The sequence below is a fragment of the Vipera berus genome, assembly GCF_964194415.1.
Source record: "Vipera berus genome assembly, chromosome: 5".
Classification (NCBI taxonomy): domain Eukaryota; kingdom Metazoa; phylum Chordata; class Lepidosauria; order Squamata; family Viperidae; genus Vipera; species Vipera berus.
The window spans coordinates 73,911,091-73,930,836 of record NC_138207.1 but is presented as its reverse complement, the minus strand read 5'-3'; the positions used below and the strand labels follow the sequence as shown (position 1 = coordinate 73,930,836).

The window sequence follows — 19,746 nt, the reverse complement described above, 5'->3', positions numbered from 1 at the left end:
ATGTATCAACTGCATTAAAATATACTCATTTCTGAGCACTGAAGCAAGATTGGAAAGAAAACTTTCTTCTTTAAAAGGGCCCTAGAATTACAATCAATATGGTATATTTTCCAGAACTTCTAAGTTAGCACTATTCTTCTTGAGTGGGTGAAACTGAAAATCCGTAGTATCAGCTTTTCGGCTTCCCTTTTAAATATGTCTACTTGTCTCTTTTCTCACAATTTTATTTATCTTAATGCAGTGTATACAGTTTGATATTTTTTGGTGACTTTTAAACCGGTTTTCCTGGTTGATTTGGGGAAAGTAATGTTAGAACAGCTAAGAAGTTGTTTACTCTAACGTGGGACAGTATAATCTTAACTTTGGGGCTCAAGGTTTTTGAGAGTAACTTTCTAGCCTCTATGGCAGACATGTCAAACACAAGGCCCGGGGGCCAGATGCGGCCCGCGAAGTGGTTTCATGCGGCCTGCGAAGCCATCCTGGAAACAGTGAGGGAACGCCCCCCCACTGCCTTGGCCCTGGCCCAGAGACCCTCCTTCTGCCAGAGACCCTCAGATCTGTCCCACTCCTGCCCAGGCCCCCATAGGCACCCTTGATGCGAACGATGTAGAGCTGGCCACGCCCACCCAGTAGGCCATACGCACTCTAGCCACGCCCACCCAGTAGGCCACGCCCACCCAGGCCATACCCACCCGGCCCCCTGAGGGCAACCGCAATGCAGATGCGGCCCTCAATGAAATTGAGTTTGACACCCCTGCTCTATGGCAAATCATTTCTGAAACCAAGACATTTTCAGAAACACTAACTACGTTGAGCTCACTGTGGCTGTCCATGGGGGAAAATGTAAAATAAAATCTGTCTTTTTTATACCCAAGGTCTGGATTTTAAAATACCTCAGTTAAATTGGAGTTAATGAGTATATTTTGGTCACATTATTTTTAATACCAAAAGTGATTCTGTGTAGTGATGTTACTTACAAATAAGTGAAGTTTTTTTTCTAATTTGCAAGTATATTGATGAAATACAGAAGAAATGCTTAATGCCACATAATGAGCTTTCAAAGCTATGGGAAAATAACCTGTAGAAGTGGGTTCTGCATGCCTTCTGAGGTCTGGAAATACGTCAGCATTCTGATTGGAAGGGCTGTCCAGGAGAGGGAAAGTCATTAACTAGAGTTGGTTAGAAGATGGGGAGCTATAAAAAAATGTTTTAAATAAATAAAAAGTGTAGCTCGTACCTCCTTGTACCAGAGTGGCAAACTTTACAGTATATCAATCCATTATCAGCATATCAATATATCTGTCCGCCGCATCATATACAGGTTCAGCAGTTTGAACAGTTGGTTACACCTTTTCCATGATAACTCTGCATAAATTAATCATACCACTAAAGCAATTTAGTAATTATTTTATATTTAGTGTACATTTTATCTACTCATCAACAAAAAAAATGTCACAACAATACAAAATAAAAACCAACACAGGAAATAGGAAAGCAGTTTGAGATATATATCTATAAATTCTCATTGTAATGCTTGGTATTTGAAATTCTCCATAAAATGTAAGTGTGCATGCATAAAATGCCTGGGAGAAGGAAGATGGCACAGATAGATAACAGATGGTACCAGGCACTCTCTTTGAGGAGATATATTGTAAATGAGGGTAGACTAGCTGAGAAGGCCTCTGTCTTCCCAACTCTTCTAATTTCATGTAGAACCAAATTTCATTTATAAATCTTAGAGAAAACCTAAAATATATGTAACAAACGTAAATATTTTAGAGTAAACTTCTAAATTCAGTAAGAGTTTTAAAAAAGGCCATGAAATAGCTAATCTTGTGAAGGTCTGAATCACAAGTGTTGATATTCCATAATAATGTATCCCTGTTAACCTCTCTATGTAGATTAAATACTCGGTAGAAACTCTGATATGGGAAATACAGGTAGTTAAGTGAGTATTGATAACAGACTTTTAAACAATGGTAATTGGCTGTTATTTTAGACTAGAATGGGTTTTACTTTCAGAGAATGAAAATGGGGATAGCTACATGACCAAATAGATCTTTGAGATTCCACTAAGTGCCTCTGAATGTTTTCCTATATTTTTAAGTAGTTGAAATCTTGAAAATTGTAGGACCCTTTTAAACCTGTCAAATTTATTTTTTAAAAAATATCATAAATTCTACTGACTCCTAAATGAATGGTATAATTAAACAAGAAAAGTTTAGCTATGCAATAGCTAAAGCCAAATCGCTGAAAGAATTAAAGATGCTAGTTGGGTTTGGGAAATCTTCAGGATTCAAAGATAAAACTTGTATTTAAATCCGTGCACCTACCTCTTTATCTAGGTAGAACTTAGACTCCTAGTACAGTCTGGCTCTTCCTTAGGCAGGCACATTTCTTTGCACAAACTCTTGAAACAGTTAGTCCTTTTTACAGTGTCACTGTCACTGTTAAGAGTTTAATTGCTTTTTTGATTTCAGAATTTAGATGGGTGTCTGGCATACCTTTGGGGAGATACATACGCAGGTAACTTGAGCTAGCTAAATTTGAGCCATTAATAGGTTATGAAGGAAAAGCTAAAATTTGCATGCGTAATGCTGTATGTTAATGATTGTCAAATGTCTCTCTAAGGATCTACTTCTGTTTTTCTCATTAGGAAGAAAGTTCTGGCACTGTTGCATCAGTATCTACACTCAGTCTATTAAACACTGGGGTATGAAATTTAATATTTTTCTTTCACATTCTATGCCATTTAGGATCTTCGTAGCATTCATTCAAATACAAGGTACCTTACATAATTGTAATATGAGTGAACAGTACTAACACATCAAGTCATTAAGTACCATTAACAAAAAGGGGATTATATTAATTGCCTCTGTTTAATAATAAATATTGATATAAACTGTTTTGTTTCTCTTAAGTTTACATAATTTTACTGTTTGCTTGAAATATGCTTTACTATATAAATTTCATTTATATTTAGTTGATTCCGCTGCATAATGCATTTGGCCAACTTATTTGGTTGGTGTAAATGTGTAGGTATTTTCAGTAGTATTAATATCTCATTGCTTTATGAAAGTTGTTACTTTTAATACAATGGAGTGTTGAAATCTTCCGAAAACAAATTTAAATGAGTTGGTGAAAGAAAAAGAATGTTAGACTTGAACATGTTAAAGGCTTCAATTATATTCTTATAATTGGAAGGAAAGTGCTAAAAGAATAGTTGTTTCTCTGATCATCTAGGCTCAAGCAAAACAGTCCTCCTACATAAACTGTTTAGTCCTTCCAGGTCAATTGTATAATTGTTCTCTGCTTAAGGTTCAGAGGTTCAGAAGAAAGCATTCTATTTATTAAAAAAAATCATACAGTAACAAATTACAAAATAAATCTTTTAATTGCAAAGAATGAGTGGCAACTAATAATGTAATGCACACATTGCAGTTGGGGATGTGATGACAAATGGGATTGTGAATAACTAGACTTAGCTTTTTATTTAAAAACCTGATCCTGCCCTCTTCAGAGGCAGTTACAGCTTTCACTATTTTGACTATTTTATTAGGCAGCAAATTACCGTAAGCAAAATTTTCCTAATGTACCCGTGTCTTAAATTTTTATTAATATCTTAAACCACACATCAATCTAGCCTTTTCAGAAATTTGATTTGAATTCTCAGTGAATTCAATATTTAGACCTTCTCAACTGCTATTTAATATCTTTTGCCCCTTTCTGTTTAATGGTTGTCAGTGGCTTTAGAAAGTCACATAGTGTAAGAGTTACTGGTATCTCGTTGTATTTGACAAAAATATTAGATATTCCATTTAAGATAGATCAGAATTATAAATAAATTGGGTTAATTACAACGTATGTTTACAAATGCAAGAGAGCTCGGGTTTGCCACGATATTTTCCTTTCCTCACCCTCCGCTTTGCCTTCGTTGAGCTGGTTTTTCAATTCTGTATATATTTGGGTGGCTTTTCTTATTTTGTGACTCTCCATGAAGCCATAATAATAATCTTGATAACAAGATGAAAGAAATGGAGAATTTGTGGGGTGATGCTGGCGAGTATTGGGGTTTCTAATACTTGGATCTTTTTGTGAATATCTTTACAAGAGGCCTGACGTGAATTGAAGACTATGGAGAAGTCATAGAGCTGTAGATTAGATTGTAAAGTTTTTTTAAAAAAAAACCCACAAAGTGACAAACCTTTTATGTACATATGCTGCGTAGCTGCCAAGAATTGAAATTGACTTGAGGGCATCTCTCTTTTATCAGAAGTTTTAAAATGATGCTTCTTATTAGGACTGTTTAGTACTTTGGATTCAAAGGAAAAAAATATTTTGCATGCACATTGCAAAGAGAGATGTCCCCGCACTATTTGAAGACCTCAGCGTATCTGAAACAAACATTGTGCAGCTCTATTGTTTACAAAAAAAGAGACATGTTGATTGATTTCTGTTACTTCATTTAGTTATCTTCGTTTCCTCTTTTTGGAAGTATGTTGCCATATCCATGGCAGTGCAGACTGCTTTTATTGTTACTATTTTTTAATGAGTCTTCCTGTTTGTTATCCACCAAAGTCCCATTGCTAAATGCCAGCATCTTCTCTCCGAAGCGCAAATTTTGAAATTAAGTGTCTCTTTTTTAGGAAGACCTGATTTTGGTTTTGAATATTCATTTTAGTCTAGACAGAAATTTCCTTGCATTCTACTCTGGGAAGAATGCCGTATCCTGATTCGGTTTATTAAATAGAATAATTAATAAATTTAGAATTCCTCATTTGAACTCAAACTCAAGTTTCTATTTTTCAAGAAAGGATCATACGTAAAGGGGCAAGAAATTGGATTAGTATCTGACTCAAAATTCCTCTGAACTGTATTTTTTATGGTTTACATCAAAAAAGCTTTGGGACTTCCATCAGTTTTCCTGACATGTCTGCTTCCAGCAGGTTATGGATAAAAGGGAAGCTTTTGATGAAACAAGACAGTACTAGCAAACTGTCTATTTCCTGCATATTAATCTAAGGAATCCAATGGAGCATTTTGATGGCATAGTGGTGAAGACACTAGCCCTCCCCACTCGGAAGGTTGAGAGTTCAATCCTAGGTAACGGCAGATAATTCTCTCCTAAGGCACAAAGAAAATATATCTGCTGCAAACTCCATGTGGTATCAGGAAGGGCATCCGGCCAGTAAATGCTCAGATCCATCCAGTCACCCTGACGCTACTCAGAATTAAGGGATTTGTTGTTGTTAGCTGCAAAGTCGTGTCCGACCCATCGCAACCCTATGGACAACGTTCCTCCAGGCCTTCCTGTCCTCTACCATCTTCTGGAGTCCATTTAAGCTCACGCCTACTGCTTCAGGGACTCCATCCAGCCACCTCATTCTCTGTCGTCCCCTTCTTCTATTGCCCTCAATCTTTCCCAGCATTAGGCTCTTCTCCAGTGAGTTCTTCCTTCTCATTAGGTGGCCAAAGTATTTGAGTGTTAGCTTCAGGATCTGGCCTTCTAAAGAGCAGTCAGGGTTGATCTCCTCTAGGACTGACCGGTTTGATCACCTTGCAGTCCAAGGGACTCGCAGGAGTCTTCTCCAGCACCAGAGTTCAAAGGCCTCAATTCTTTGGCGCTCAGCCTTTTTTATGGTCCAGCTTTCACTGCCATACATTGCAACTGGGAAGACCATAGCCTTGACTAGATGCACTTTTGTTGACAGGGTGATATCTCTGCTTTTTAGTGTGCTGTCTAGATTTGCCAAGGAGCAAACGTCTTTTAATTTCTTGGCTACAGTCCCCATCTGCGGTGATCTTGGAGCCCAGGAAAATAAAATCTGTCACTACCTCCATTTCTTCCCCATCTATTTGCCAGGAATTGAGAGAGCCGGATGCCATGATCTTGGTTTTCTTAATGTTAAGTTTCAACCCAAGTTTTGCACTCTCCTTCTTCACCCTCAACAAGAGGCTCTTTAGTTCTTCTTCACTTTCTGCCATTAGAGTGGTATCATCTGCATATCTTAGGCTGTTGATATTTCTTCCGGCAATCTTAATTCCAACTTTTGATTCATCAAGCCCTGCCTTTCTCATGATGTGCTCTGCATATAAGTTAAATAGGCAGGGCGACAGTATACAGCCTTGCCGGACTCCTTTCCCAATTTTGAACCAATCAGTGGTTCCGTGTCCAGTTCTCACTGTTGCTTCTTGGCCCACATATAGGTTTCTCAAGAGACAAATAAGATGGTCTGGTACGCCCGTCTCTTTAAGAACTTGCCACAGTTTGTTATGATCCACACAATCAAAGGCTTTAGCATAGTCAATGAAGCAGAAGTAGATGTTTTTCTGGAACTCTCTAGCTTTCTCCATGATCCAGCGTATGTTGGCAATTTGATCTCTAGTTCCTCTGCCTCTTTGAAATCCTGCCTGTACTTCTGTTAGTTCTCGATCCACATACTGCTGGAGTCTAGCTTGTAGGATTTTAAGCATAACTTTACTAGCATGAGAAATGAGTGCAATGGTGCAATAGTTTGAACATTCTTTGGCACTGCCTTTCTTTGGAATTGGAATGTAAACTGATCTTTTCCAATCCTGTGGCCACTGTTGAGTTTTCCAAATTTGCTGGCAAATTGAGTGTAGCACTTTTACTGCATCGTCTTTTAAGATTTTGAATAGCTCAGCTGGAATACTGTCACCTCCACTAACTTTGTTTGTTGCTCAGCTTTTCTAAGGCCCACTTCACTTCACATTCTAGGATGTCTGGCTCGAGGTCAGTGACCACCTCATTGTGATTATCAGGGACGTTAAGCTTGTATAGTTCTTCTGTGTAATTTTGCCACCTCTTCTTAATCTCTTCTGCCTCTGTTAGGTCCCTGCCATTTTGGTCCTTTATCATGCCCATTTTTGCATGAAACGTTCCCTTCATCTCTCCAATTTTCTTGAAGAGATCTCTGGTCCTCCCTATTCTATTGTTTTCTTCTATTTCTTTGCACTGTTCATTTAAGAAGGCATTCTTATCTCTTCTAGCTATTCTCTGGAATTCTGCATTCAATTGGGTGTATCTTTCTTTTTCTCCTTTGCCTTTCACTTCCTTCCTTTCCTCAGCTATATGCAAAGCTTCCTCAGACAGCCATTTTGCTTTCTTGCATTTCTTTTTCTTTGGGATGTTTTGGTTGCTACCTGTTGTACAATGTTGCGAACCTCTGTCCATAGTTCTTCATGCACTCTGTCTATCAGATCTAATTCCTTAAATCTATTTGTCACCTGTACTGTATATTCAACAGGGATATGATTTAATTCATACCTGAGTGGCCTAGTGCTTTTCCCTTCTTTCTTCAGTTTAAGTCTAAACTTTGCAATGAAAAGCTCATGGTCTGAGCCACAGTCAGCTCCTGGTCTTGTTTTTACTGACTGTATAGAGCTTCTCCATCTTTGGCTGCAGAGCACATAGTCAATCTGATTTCTGTGTTGTCCGTCTAGTGATGTCCATGTGTAGAGCCGTCTCTTGGGTTGTTGGAAAAGAGTGTTTGCTGTGACCATCGTATTCTCTTGACAAAATTCTATCAGCCTGTGCCCTGCTTCATTTTGTACTCCAAGGCCAAACGTGCCTGTTATTCCGGTTATCTTTTGGCTTCCTACTTTAGCATTCCAATCCCCCATGATGATAAGGACATCATTTTTGGGTGTTAGTTCTATAAGGTGCTGTAGGGTTTCATAGAACCAGTCAATTTCATCCTCTTCAGCACTGGTGGTTGGGGCATAGACCTGGACTACTGTGATATTGAATGGTTTGCCTTGGATTCGAACTGAGATCATTCTGTCATTTTGAGGGTTGTATCCCAGTATTGCTTTTCCTACTCTTTTATTGACTATGAAGGCTACTCCATTTCTTCTGAGGGATTCTTGCCCGCAGTAGTATACCTGATGGTCATCTGAATTAAATTCACCCATTCCTGTCCATTTTAGTTCACTGATACCTATGATGTCGATGTTCAGTCTTGTCATCTCTTGTTTGACCACGTCCAGCTTTCCTTGATTCATGGATCTTACATTCCAGGTTCCTATGGAGAGAAAATCTTTACAGCGTCGGACTTTCCTTTCACCACCAGACACATCCACAGCTGAGCGTCCTTTCGGCTTTGGCCCAGTCGCTTCATTCTTTCTGGCGCTACTAGTACTAGCCCTCTGCTCTTCCCCAGTCGCAAATTGGACGCCTTCCGACCTGAGGGGCTCATCTTCCAGCGTCATATCGTTTTGCCTTTTGGTACTGTCCATAGGGTTTTCATGGCAAAGATACTGGAGTGGTTTGCCATTTCCTTCTCCAGTGGATCACGTTTTGTCAGAACTCCCTGCTATGACCTTTCCGTCTTGGGTGGCCCTGCACGGCATAGCTCATAGCTTCATTGAATTACGCAAGCCCCTTTGCCACGACAAGGCAGTAATCCATGAAGGGGATTAAGGGATTACAGGGTCATAAAAAGGGAGGTTTTTTTTAATCTATGAAATCCAATATGTCTGTTTAAGGACTAGCAGCATTAAGAATTCTAAGAGCGTAAAAGACATAGAGATTTTTTAAAAAGAAGACATTTCCTGCCTGAATGCTTATGGTATAGTATAGTTTTCCACCCAAGGCAGAAAAAGGCAATGGGAGGAAACACATTGCCAAATTTCTTTGAGCAAAAACTCCTAACCAAGTAAATCTCAGTGGAATTAGGAGAACTTTTATTTTCTGCTACATATCTGTAGCAATGGTGCTTGCTGAGGCTGTGCAGCTGTTACCCTTGGCATTTCCCCCAATGCAGAAGACACGAAACGCATGAACTGAAATGCTTACAGTGTACAAATTAAAAGCTGTGGCAAATGTTCAGCTGTGATGTGCAAACATGATTCTCTGCAGCGTATCTTGCCGACTAGGTACATTCAGGGAATGGATGGCTTCCCATCCTGCTTATAGCATCTCCATGGACATTTGAGGAATCAACCATATTTCAAAGATCTGACTGATATAATGCAACAGGATTTAAGGAATATAATGTGGATTAGATTTATTATTTTAATCTAGACTTACTAGTTCTTGGAAATGTTTTAAGACAGCTTGCCAGACGTGCAGCAATTTGAATTCAAAGCACAAAACATGATTTGGAGCATGGGTGGGTATACCCATAACATTTCTCAGAAATCTCTTAAACCATATGTGTGTTTTTTTCTGGGGATTCTAGGTGAGTTGAAGAGGGAGCTTGTGCAAACCCGGATAAAGTTGCAGCTGCTTTAATGTATTCCTAGCAAAGCCTGTTACGTACCTATAGTGCTTCACCTTATATTTTGCCCTTCAAATTAGGAGCTCTTAACAGCTCTGCTATGTGTATCATCTTGTATTAGTCATAGATCTGATTTATATAAAGGACCAAGTTTATTTACCTTTGGTTTCCTTGGTTTGGATTTATGTGTTATGTAACCTTAGCCACTGTGGTTTTTAAAATTATGGTGTATAGTTTAGTATAATCTGTATAATTCCTAGTTTTTGTAGCTTCTTCCAGAACATTATCATTTAAAATTGGATTATACAATGTGTGAATGCAACCATTGCTTTGTAGCTGATTTTTCTTCTTGAAAACAAAATGTCAAATAAGAAAACCAATATGTCACAGTCTGGGGGAATATTAATATATTGTATATTTTTCCTCTTGGTTCATATATTTCAATTCCTTGAGACTGTTGTTGTGTATTATAGCTGAACATGAACATTACTTGGTCTGTTTTTAGCAGGTGTTAACAATTAAAATAGTCATGAGATAACAATATTAGCTTAAAGCATTATTTTATCTACAATATATAGCACTACTTTATTACAAAGCATATAGCTGGATTGTTTTTCATTTTGGCACGTGTACTAAAGTCTACATAAGGAGTTCAGGGTTTAGAATTTTCCCCCTCCTTTGATCTCACAGAAAACAGTGCCCAAACTACATTTTAATTGAGTTTCAGTCTTTTAATCAAAAAAATGTTATTTTCCTTAACTGTTCTTTAAAATCTATGTAAACATCTATTGATTTATTAAAAGATATAAATCATCAGTGGTTTCACTGTACACCATAGAATTTGTATTGGTACAGAATTCAATAACTTAGTAATTTCGGCATCCATATTTTATTTTATGTCAAAGAGCAGTTTTCTAATTCTTAAATTTTGAAGGCTAGTATAAAAGAATTAATAGACAGCACCTGGTTAAACAAGAATGGTAGCAGAGCAGAGTCAGACTTACAAAGTGAATTACTTTATTATTTCACTCTCTGTCTGTATCCTAGATTAATAGCTAAGTTTGAGGGGTCCTCGTTGCCCTCTGAGCTTGCTTGTTTTCTTGCAGACGTTTCATTACCCAAACTAGGTAACACTGATGATGTTACCTAGTTTGCGTAGTGAAATGACTGCAAGAAAACAAGCAAGGTCAGAGGGCACCAAGGACCCCTCATGTCAACTCTGAGCTTTATTAATACGTTTTAACTGGATGATCAAATAAAATTTGTGCAGGAAGTTGAAGAATTACAGCGTATTAGCCCAATGAATATTTTTAATATTCCTTTGAGTGCCCTGCCTGCTAATAAACTTATGAAAGCTTCTGCATCATTGTGTTCACGGACACTTTTTCTATCGCATTTTGTTGCACCATTTGCACAAGTGTATTGATTCTGCTGATACGTTCTTATCAGTGTGTGTTCTTATGTACCAGTGTGTGTTCTATGTCCTTTATCTAAGCTACCGATTCTTTCCAGTGGACCCATGAGGTGGAAATAAATTTAAACTCAGAGTTGGGTAGAGGTGCAATGATTTTGACTCCTATTGGCAGTTATTTAAGATAAAAATACTACCTATTAGGATATTAATAAGGATTTGAAATGTATTAGTCAAACAGTGTGGCGTAAGGCTGAATTCAAACTTGTTTAGCAAAAAGAAATTGCTGATTCCACCAGATGGGTGTAAGTAATGAGGATGTTCTTCACGGCTGAAATACATCACTCGTAAAACAAGTACAGGTAGTCCTTGACTTACAACCACAACTGAGCCCCAAATTTCTGCTGTTAACTGAGACATTTGTTAAGTGAGTTTTGTCCCATTTTAGGACCTTTCTTGCTACAGTTGTTAAGTGAGTCACTGCAGGTTTTACGTTAGTAACCCGGCTGTTAAGTGAATCTGGCTTCCCCATTGACTTTGCTTGTCAGAAGGTCGCAAAAGGTGATCACATGAACTTGAGACACCGTAACGGTCATAAGCATGGAGCAGTTGCCAAGCATCTGAATTTCAATCACATGATCATGGGGATGCTGCAGAGGGTGTAACTGAAAAATGGTCAGAAGTCCCATTTTCCAGTGCCATTGTAACTTTGAACAAATTGTTGTAAGTCAAGCACTACCTGTCTGTATTTTATTTTAGATTGAAGTAACATGTAACGTGGCATACAAAATGTAGAAGAGATACATCTATCTGTATCTTGGAATTTTGGACGCTAAACACTGCAGTTGTTAAGTTGTTAAGACGTGATTTTTACAACGGTTGTTAAGCGACTGAGGTGATGAGTAAGTGAATCCAGCTTTCTCAATTGACTTTTCTTGTCAGAAGCGAGTTGAGAAGATTGCAGTCACATGACCACAAGGTACTGCAGCTGTCGTAAATACGAGCTGGTTACCAAGTGTCCAAATTACAACCACAGGGGTAGTAGCACAACAATCATAACTTCAAGGACAGGTCTTAAGTTACTTTTTCCAAGGCCGTTGTAACTTTGTAATGTAGTTAAACAATTGTAAGTCAACAACTACCTGTAGCAATGTAAGCATATTCAGAAGACCTTTTTGGTGGACCATTGTTTAGGCTGTAGCATTTTTCTAACAATGCTGTTCTGGCATTGCAGCTTGATTGTTAGCTTTTTAAATCAGAATTTAAAATCATATATTTCAGTGCAATTACTTTAAAATGGAAGGAAAATATTCTCACTCCATCCTCAGTGAAGCTGGAGGAGGACAATGGTGCAAGTGTGAATTCAAGGTCCTTGTACTCTTATTTCATCTGAACTAGGGAAGTGTTATTTCCCTGGTGTCTTTCCTTCTCTTTGCTTATAGGTTTCAGCTTGCATAATATTGTTGTAGGTTGTAAGTGTCAGAACTACATTGCTCTCTGGCACTGATGCAATGTTTCTTATTTAATCTTAAATTAGCCCCGCTTTGTGGCGACCACTATTTATCTAAAATATACCTGACATAGATTAAAATCACTTGATCTCAATAGATAGGTGGTAGAATCTGAACTGTGCAGGTTATTGTATTTACAAATCTGTAAAAGTATATTGTTTAATTTTGTTTAGGAATATGAAGCACGGATAGGAAAATTGTGTAAACCTGCACCCCAAGCAACAAGGCGTAGACACTTTGAATTTGAACCACTTTCAACCACTGCTCTTATTCTGGAGGATCGACCATCGTAAGTCCCTGTGGATTCTTTTTACAAGTGTTTCAGTGTCAGATCAAAAAGTAAGCTAAGATAGAGACTCAGGTAAATTATGCTTGAATTGTAGCACACAGTGCCTCCCCTTTCCCAAAATAATAAAACTTATTTTTTTGTGAATATAATACAAAAATATATGCAGTGGGAATAATTATATGCTTACCTACATACATATATACTTAAAACAAAGGCATTCCATAGTTGTTCACATTAGGAAAACTGAAACTTATCTTAATAGGAACTGCAAAAAATTATCTTAACTTTAATAAGAATCAATTGGGAAAAAAACATTCTTTAGCTAACCATCATGTTCTAGTTGAGTACAATCTAATACTGCTTTACTTTTAAGCTTAAAATATTTAAAAATCTAAGTGGGTACAACTTTACCACCTAAGAATTAGGCTTTAATGTTAGCATATATCTGAGGAACTATACTTTGTATAATTGACATGCTGCCGAAAATAATCCTGTTTCTAAAGCAACTGGTTGGTAATGCTTTCTTTGGAACTCTGATTTTGAATCAAAGCTTTGAAATATAGAACTAAGATTAAATAATAAAACCTGCATTTTTATCACTTTAAAATAAATAGTGTCTACTCAGCATGGAGTCGATAATTCAAATTGATTTGGTGAAGTAACTTGTTGCTCATTTATTTTTAATTTATTCAGAACATTTACATGTCGAAGATCTATATGTTAAGGATTCAGAGTGTTTGATATTTTGTATCTATCACGATTCCTTTTGGCTGATGTCAAGTGAGAAGGTTAGACTACTTGAGTGGATAAAGAAGTAAACAATCAAAGGTTTATAAAATAATACTTAATGAAGCATGAAACTGCTAGTAAGAGTAGAAGTAGATACTCAGGTGCTTTCTACCTTGCTCTTTCAGTAGTAATGCTGGTAACATATTTGGAAAGATTTTTGTTAGGGACCAAAGCATGCAAGTTTGCAGCTGTCTGTTTGCATGAGGCAAGTACTACTCCTTGTCCACCTATGCAATGCTATCACATCTCTTCTCCTTATGGAGAGCTTTTTTTAATCCTCTAATCAGCTTTTTTTCCCCCCTCAAATCATTCCTGTCGCTAATTAGAATAGAAGCAGAACACTTTCTAAAGTCCTTGAATATTTCTTTTAAGTTTGGGTTGGGAGGATATTATGACTTCAGGGAAGGAGTAAATTATTTTGAGTGATTGGAGTAGGAGTTAGATGAAAAGCAACTTATTGGAGCTGCAGGGCTTGAGTAGTGAATTATTTCATACAAAGAAGGAGGAAAGGATGTCAGAATGGATATATAAAGTTTGTGTGGAAAAGATATGGCGAATGGATATATAAAGTTTGTGTGGAAAAGGTATGGTCCTATTTTTTTGAATGCTTTGAAATAGGCTCAGTTCTCAAATATAGATGTATAGCTGAATAATGAAAACAGTGATGTTGCATAGTTACACTGGAGACTAGTTATATCTCAGTGGTCTATTCCTTTGAGTTTCATGGTACCATTATCTTTTTGGTCTTATTTCCGCACGTATCTGCACTGGTATGTTTTTCCCACATCCCCTCAGAACCGATGATATATCTTTAAACAATTTTCAGCACTCTTATTCAGTAATTTCAGGTCTCTTTCAGATAGAGCAATTATAATCCCGTATCATTTCAGATTATCCTTCAAATATCCTTGGTCCAAATTTGTCAGAGAACAAATTGGTTTGATGTACACCTTGCATTGAATCTAGAAACTTAAGCTTTTTTTAACGTAAGACCATTTAGTCCAAACTATAATTTGTTCCATTATTTGTAATTAGACTTGCTCCTAAAACATTAGTTGTATGTTCTTATGTAAATTATTGGTGACAATCTGTAAAATGAAGGATCTGTAATACCATTCTAGCATTCCTTTTTTAATGTATGGAACATTTAACAAGACTTTAATTTGATTAATCTATATAGTACTTAAAATTCTTTTCAGGAACCTTCCCGCAAAATCTACGGAGGAGGCTTTACGTCACAGACAAGAATATGATGAAATGGTGGCAGAAGCAAAAAAGAGAGGTATGTCTGATCTAATAATATTTAATCCATTATGTACTTTATCAGATTTAACCGAACTTTAAAAACTGGCTTGTTACAGAGGCACTATCCTATTTATATTCTTTGGATAAAGTTGAAACAATATTCTTTCACGTCTTGTGGATTATTTTTAGTACTTCAGGACCACATGTATGCTACAAACGTGAATTTATAAACAAGAAAATTTAGTTTCCATGATTGATTGATTCATATTTAAAACTAAAACCTGAATTATAATTACTCATTAGTGAGAATGAACACTCATAAACTAAGATATAGGTAAAGCTTTTTAAAAAACGTGTTTTCTAATATATGCACACATGGACACAATATATCATTGTTTATTTGTATCCTGCCTTTATTATTTTTACAAATAACTCAAGACAGTGAGCATATCCAGTACACCTTCTTCCTATTTCCCCCACAACAACAACCCTATGTGGTGACCTTGTTAGCCCAAGGTCACACAAATAAAGAGATAAATCGTATCTGTTTGCAGACTATGCTGAGAGATTTTGTAGCATCATTTTCTAGATGGTTTTATAAATGTAAAACAACACATTGAAGAAATAAAATGTGCAGTGTATGAATATGGACTTGAAGAAGTCCACTTTTTTCTGTCCACAGTAATCTTTCTCAGAATATCATTCAGTAGATCCTTTCTGAAGCCAAAAAGCAGCCATCTCCTTCCATGAGTAAACCATATTTATATCTTTTGCAGTGAGCATCGTTTGTATAACCTGAAATTTTTATGTTGTTTGATGCTACTGCAAATGTAAATATTAAATTACTTCATGATTTGATCTTTGACCCTCTGTGTCAAGCTGATCATCTTTGATGACAAAACCAGAGGTGGTAGTTAACAGACACACACACACACACACACACACACACACACACACACACACACACACACACACGCACTGTTATATACATGAAAGAGATTGTTGTGCATACTTCCCAGAACCACTCAGACTCATTTGGCTGAAATGGAAAGACTATAATATTGAATGAATGAATGAATGAATGAGTGAATGAATGAATGAATTTTTTTCTAGCAACAAGATGTTTGCTGTCTGAAAGAAGCACAAACTGTTGTACAAAATATAGCACATTTGGCACATGCTATTATGTTAAACACCTATAATTAGTGTTTCCAGTATTTCAGTCCCAAATATGCTACTAAACCAGATTCATGCCATTCCTTATTTCAATAGGATTGATCTGTTGGAAATTATACTGTAATTTAATCATACAGAGAACTCTTTTATTTTTAATATAAGTATTTCAGCAGTTGTAAAACAGAATATAAAACTACTAATGTAGATTGCCACATATTTTTCAGGGTAAGGTGGAAGCTTCCAAGATTATGATCATTCAATTTCATCGCTATATTTAAGTACAGTTGTGGTTCAGAGTATAGTAATAAATATTCTGATGTGTCAGGAAACGAAGTTGTAAATTATTTTTTTAATGTAGCTTTGAGGGCCTTTTTAAGATTCTGAGAGACCCAGAGGCAACATTTTATTTTGATTTTCCATTTTTTTTGTTCATTGAAGTCATGGCTACAAGAATATAGAAGAAACTATTGAGATAATTATTTCCATTATATTTTAACAGACTATTTTTTCTGATTTTAAGAGATAATACGGATTCACTCATTGTGAAATAGTAAATTAAGTTACGGAAGAGGGATGGGACCCCACCATTGCTGGAACCTATGGCAGTTGTTCCATTCTTTAAAAATCATTAGATCTTTTCCTCCATGCTTTTTCTCCTTTTGCATCCCTGTGCTTACATACAATTATTAGTTAGGGCAGTGCCTCATGATATGAAGTGGATTCTAATCTAATCTAAGAAAACGTATTTTAAATGAAAACAGTATTGCTGCCCAGGGGCACCAGTGCACCCATAGCAGTTTTCCTTGACATCTGCCAGACTCTTGTGTCTTGATGCGTAAAAAATTGACATTCAGAATCTACTACGACTATGTAGATTTTCACAGTTGCAAAATGTTGACTGTAAGATATGGGTGAAACACTTCATCCTTAGAAATGTAACATTCTTGGAAATGTTCTCGAGTTTCTTCCAGATCATGCCACCTGACCATTCCAGCTGTTATAGGGCTATTCTCCCCCCCACACACACACAGACACCAGTAAATTTTCCAAAATAAGGAAATGATTTATGGTGTTCTAAATCTACTTCTAGAAAACACCTGGATACCACTCTTGGAACTGCCCAGTAACCCCCCCCCCCCCGTAACATTTTAGAATTCCTCAGAATGTTCCATTTCTGGAGATGGAGCAGTTTGCACATACTTGTTTACTTTTTCTGAAATTGAAAAAAAAAAGCTACAACAGTGTAACAAATTCATTCTGTAATTAGAATTATCTCTGCTGAGAGTTGCTTTACGTAGCAGGTATATATATTTTATAAGCCTTTATAAGCCTCCCTGTGCGTTCCCACAGAGAGGGCCTCCTCAGGGTGCCTCCGGTCAGAGAATGTCGGCTGGTGGCCCCCGGGGGAGGGCCTTCTCTGTGGGCGCTCCGGCTTTATGGAATCAGTTGCCGGTCGAGCTCCGGATGGCACTTGAACTTCGCTCCTTCCGACGCGGTCTGAAGACCCATCTATTTGAACAAGCCGGCCTGGCCTGATGGGGGATGTGTTGGGGTTTTAATGGGGATTTTTATATTATTATTGATTGTTTTAGCTGGGCTACTATTTAATTCTTTTTAATTTTTGTATTCTGTATTTTTATATATGCCCTGTTCACCGCCCTGAGTCCTTCGGGAGAAGGGCGGTATACAAATATAATAAAACTAAAACTAAACTAAACTTTGTATTTAAGGGGCCCATATCCTTTAATTATCTAATACTTGTTTTAAACATGGCTTTTTGATGTCACGTTGCAAATAAAATTCTGAATTTAATAGAAATTAAAGAAGCTCACCGAAGGAAGAAGATAATGAAAGAACGCTTCAAACAAGAGGAGAATATTGCTAGTGCGATGGTGATTTGGGTCAATGAAATTCTGCCTAATTGGGAGAGCATGTAAGTGTAGAATACTTGGTAATACAAGTGGTTTCCTTGTGTTCCTGCATGCTTTCTTTTCTGTTCTCAGCTGTACTTTTAATTCATCATAACATAGAATTTCTTTCTCTTGTATCTGCTATTTTATTTTTTATTTTTAAATTCAGAGACCACATATTAAGAAAGCAGTGTGTGCTGATTTATAAGGATCAGGCAATTATTACGCTTGCAGGAAGCACTCTTAGCAAATTCCAATAGAAGATCTCTGGCTTCTCACGTGAAGCTAAAGTTTACTGCTGTATTTGTTTCTACGATACTTCTAACAGTACTCCCAACGATTACATTTACTCTCCTTTCATTTCTATGTGTTTATAGGCGTTCTACAAGACGAGTGCGAGAACTATGGTGGCAAGGATTACCTCCAAGTGTTCGTGGAAAGGTTTGGAGTCTTGCTGTAGGAAATGAATTGAATATCACTCCTGGTATGTTTGAAGCATATAATAGTTTCAAGTGATATTCTGCAACATAGCTCAACCTTTTGAGTGTATGATGGTGTCCATTTTCCTGAGGAATAATTGCATTATTAGCTGTCACACTTGAGTATCCCAGTGCTTCCCTTATACATGATGAGATTATGCAGCACTCAAATCCCGGTCTTAAATTCTTTAAAAGATAATCAATAGGGCTGAATGAAAAAAAAATCAGAGTTTTTTTTAAACTATTCTACAAGTTAAACTTACATGGTGCCGACTTAACATTTCTTATGATATACACTTAGCTAGTAATAATCTATACTACTTTAAATTTTAGCTCTAAACAACTTAGAAGTAATGCAATGTTCATGTAGGCGTGAAATCATTCATTGTGAAAATTAGCAAATTAATTTTCTTTTTAGTTAGAATGGTTAATTTCTGAACAGATTGTCAAAGATTTTGCTAAAATCAGTATATTAGTGCTGCTTCTCACCGCTTCTGGGTTAGGATGTTGCTGACCTAATCAATATCATTGTAATTAAGAAAATGTAGACATATTTTGTCCAGGAAATGACTAAAAGGCTATTAAACAATTTGTGTGTGTGTGTGTGTGTCTCCCCCCCCCCCCGTGTGTGTGTATGTGTGTGTGAGAGAGGGGGAGAGAGAGAGAGACAAGAAAGAGAAAGAAAGAAAGAAAGAGAAAGAAAGAAAGAAAAAGAAAGAAAGAAAGAAAGAAAGAAAGAAAGAAAGAAAGAAAGAAAGAAAGAAAGAAAGAAAGAAGAAAGAAAGAAAGAAGCTTCTTTTCAGTGACTGCAGTTGTGATCCAGTGACTAGAGAGGTGACGACCAGGTTGTTTGAGCCAAACAACAGTTTCTCATCAAACTTTAATTAGGTGTCAAATGGTATACCATTGAATTACGTCCTGGACTTTCTACTTTCTACTTTCTACTCTTTATTTTTATTGATGACTTAGATGTATTGCATTGGCAGTTAGCACAAAACTTGATGGTAAAGTTAATACTGTAGCTCACAAGAGCAAAATTCAAATTCTTCTTGACTGATTAGAAAGATGAATTAGAAGTAACAGAATAATATCTAATGGAGAGAGATGCAAAGTTTTCTAGTTAGGAAAAAGAATTGAATGCACGAGAAATGAGGATTATCTGGCATGATAAATGAGAACAGGATATTTGCATTGTAGTTGATTGTCAAGTGAATGTGAATCAGCAATCTAACAATGCTTCTAAAGAAGGCAAATTCAGTTTTAGGGTCTACAAATCTACTTTCCAAATTGTGGGAAGCAATAACTCAATCTAGTTTGGATTGTTCAGCCCTTTCTTGTTGGCACAAGTAGGATAGGCTTGTCCTAGCAGGACAAGATGGTTCATCAGCTTGCCCGGACCTATGCCATTAAGGGCTTTAATGGTCATAACCAACACCTTGAACTGCATTTGGAAGCAGACCAGGAGCCAGTGAAGTTCACTAAGCAAAGATGTAATATGTGTCAGGTGCAAGAAACCAAGAACCAAGGTTGTTTAAATGAGTACAACTTTATTCCATGCTAGCTCTCTTTAATCTGAACTAATAACAATCAGGGCAAATTGGCAGATTTGAGTCAATGGAATTGGCAGATAAGAGTCAACGGAATTCAAGGAGGGCCAGACCTAGATCCTGAATGGGTGCAAAGGGACTCCAAAT

The 19,746-nt window shown here is 36.9% G+C and overlaps 1 protein-coding gene across 1 annotated transcript in view; it reads left to right on the top strand.

Moving 5' to 3' along the window:
- The window catches only part of TBC1D12 (TBC1 domain family member 12), a 59,856-nt gene that overhangs the window by 24,150 nt on the left and 15,960 nt on the right, over positions 1-19,746 (top strand). The window contains exons 3-7 of the mRNA XM_081329112.1: positions 2,657-2,713; positions 12,338-12,453; positions 14,442-14,524; positions 17,479-17,596; positions 17,951-18,057. Coding sequence (XP_081185238.1) covers positions 2,657-2,713; positions 12,338-12,453; positions 14,442-14,524; positions 17,479-17,596; positions 17,951-18,057 — 481 coding nt within the window. The remainder of the gene's footprint in view (positions 1-2,656; positions 2,714-12,337; positions 12,454-14,441; positions 14,525-17,478; positions 17,597-17,950; positions 18,058-19,746) is intronic.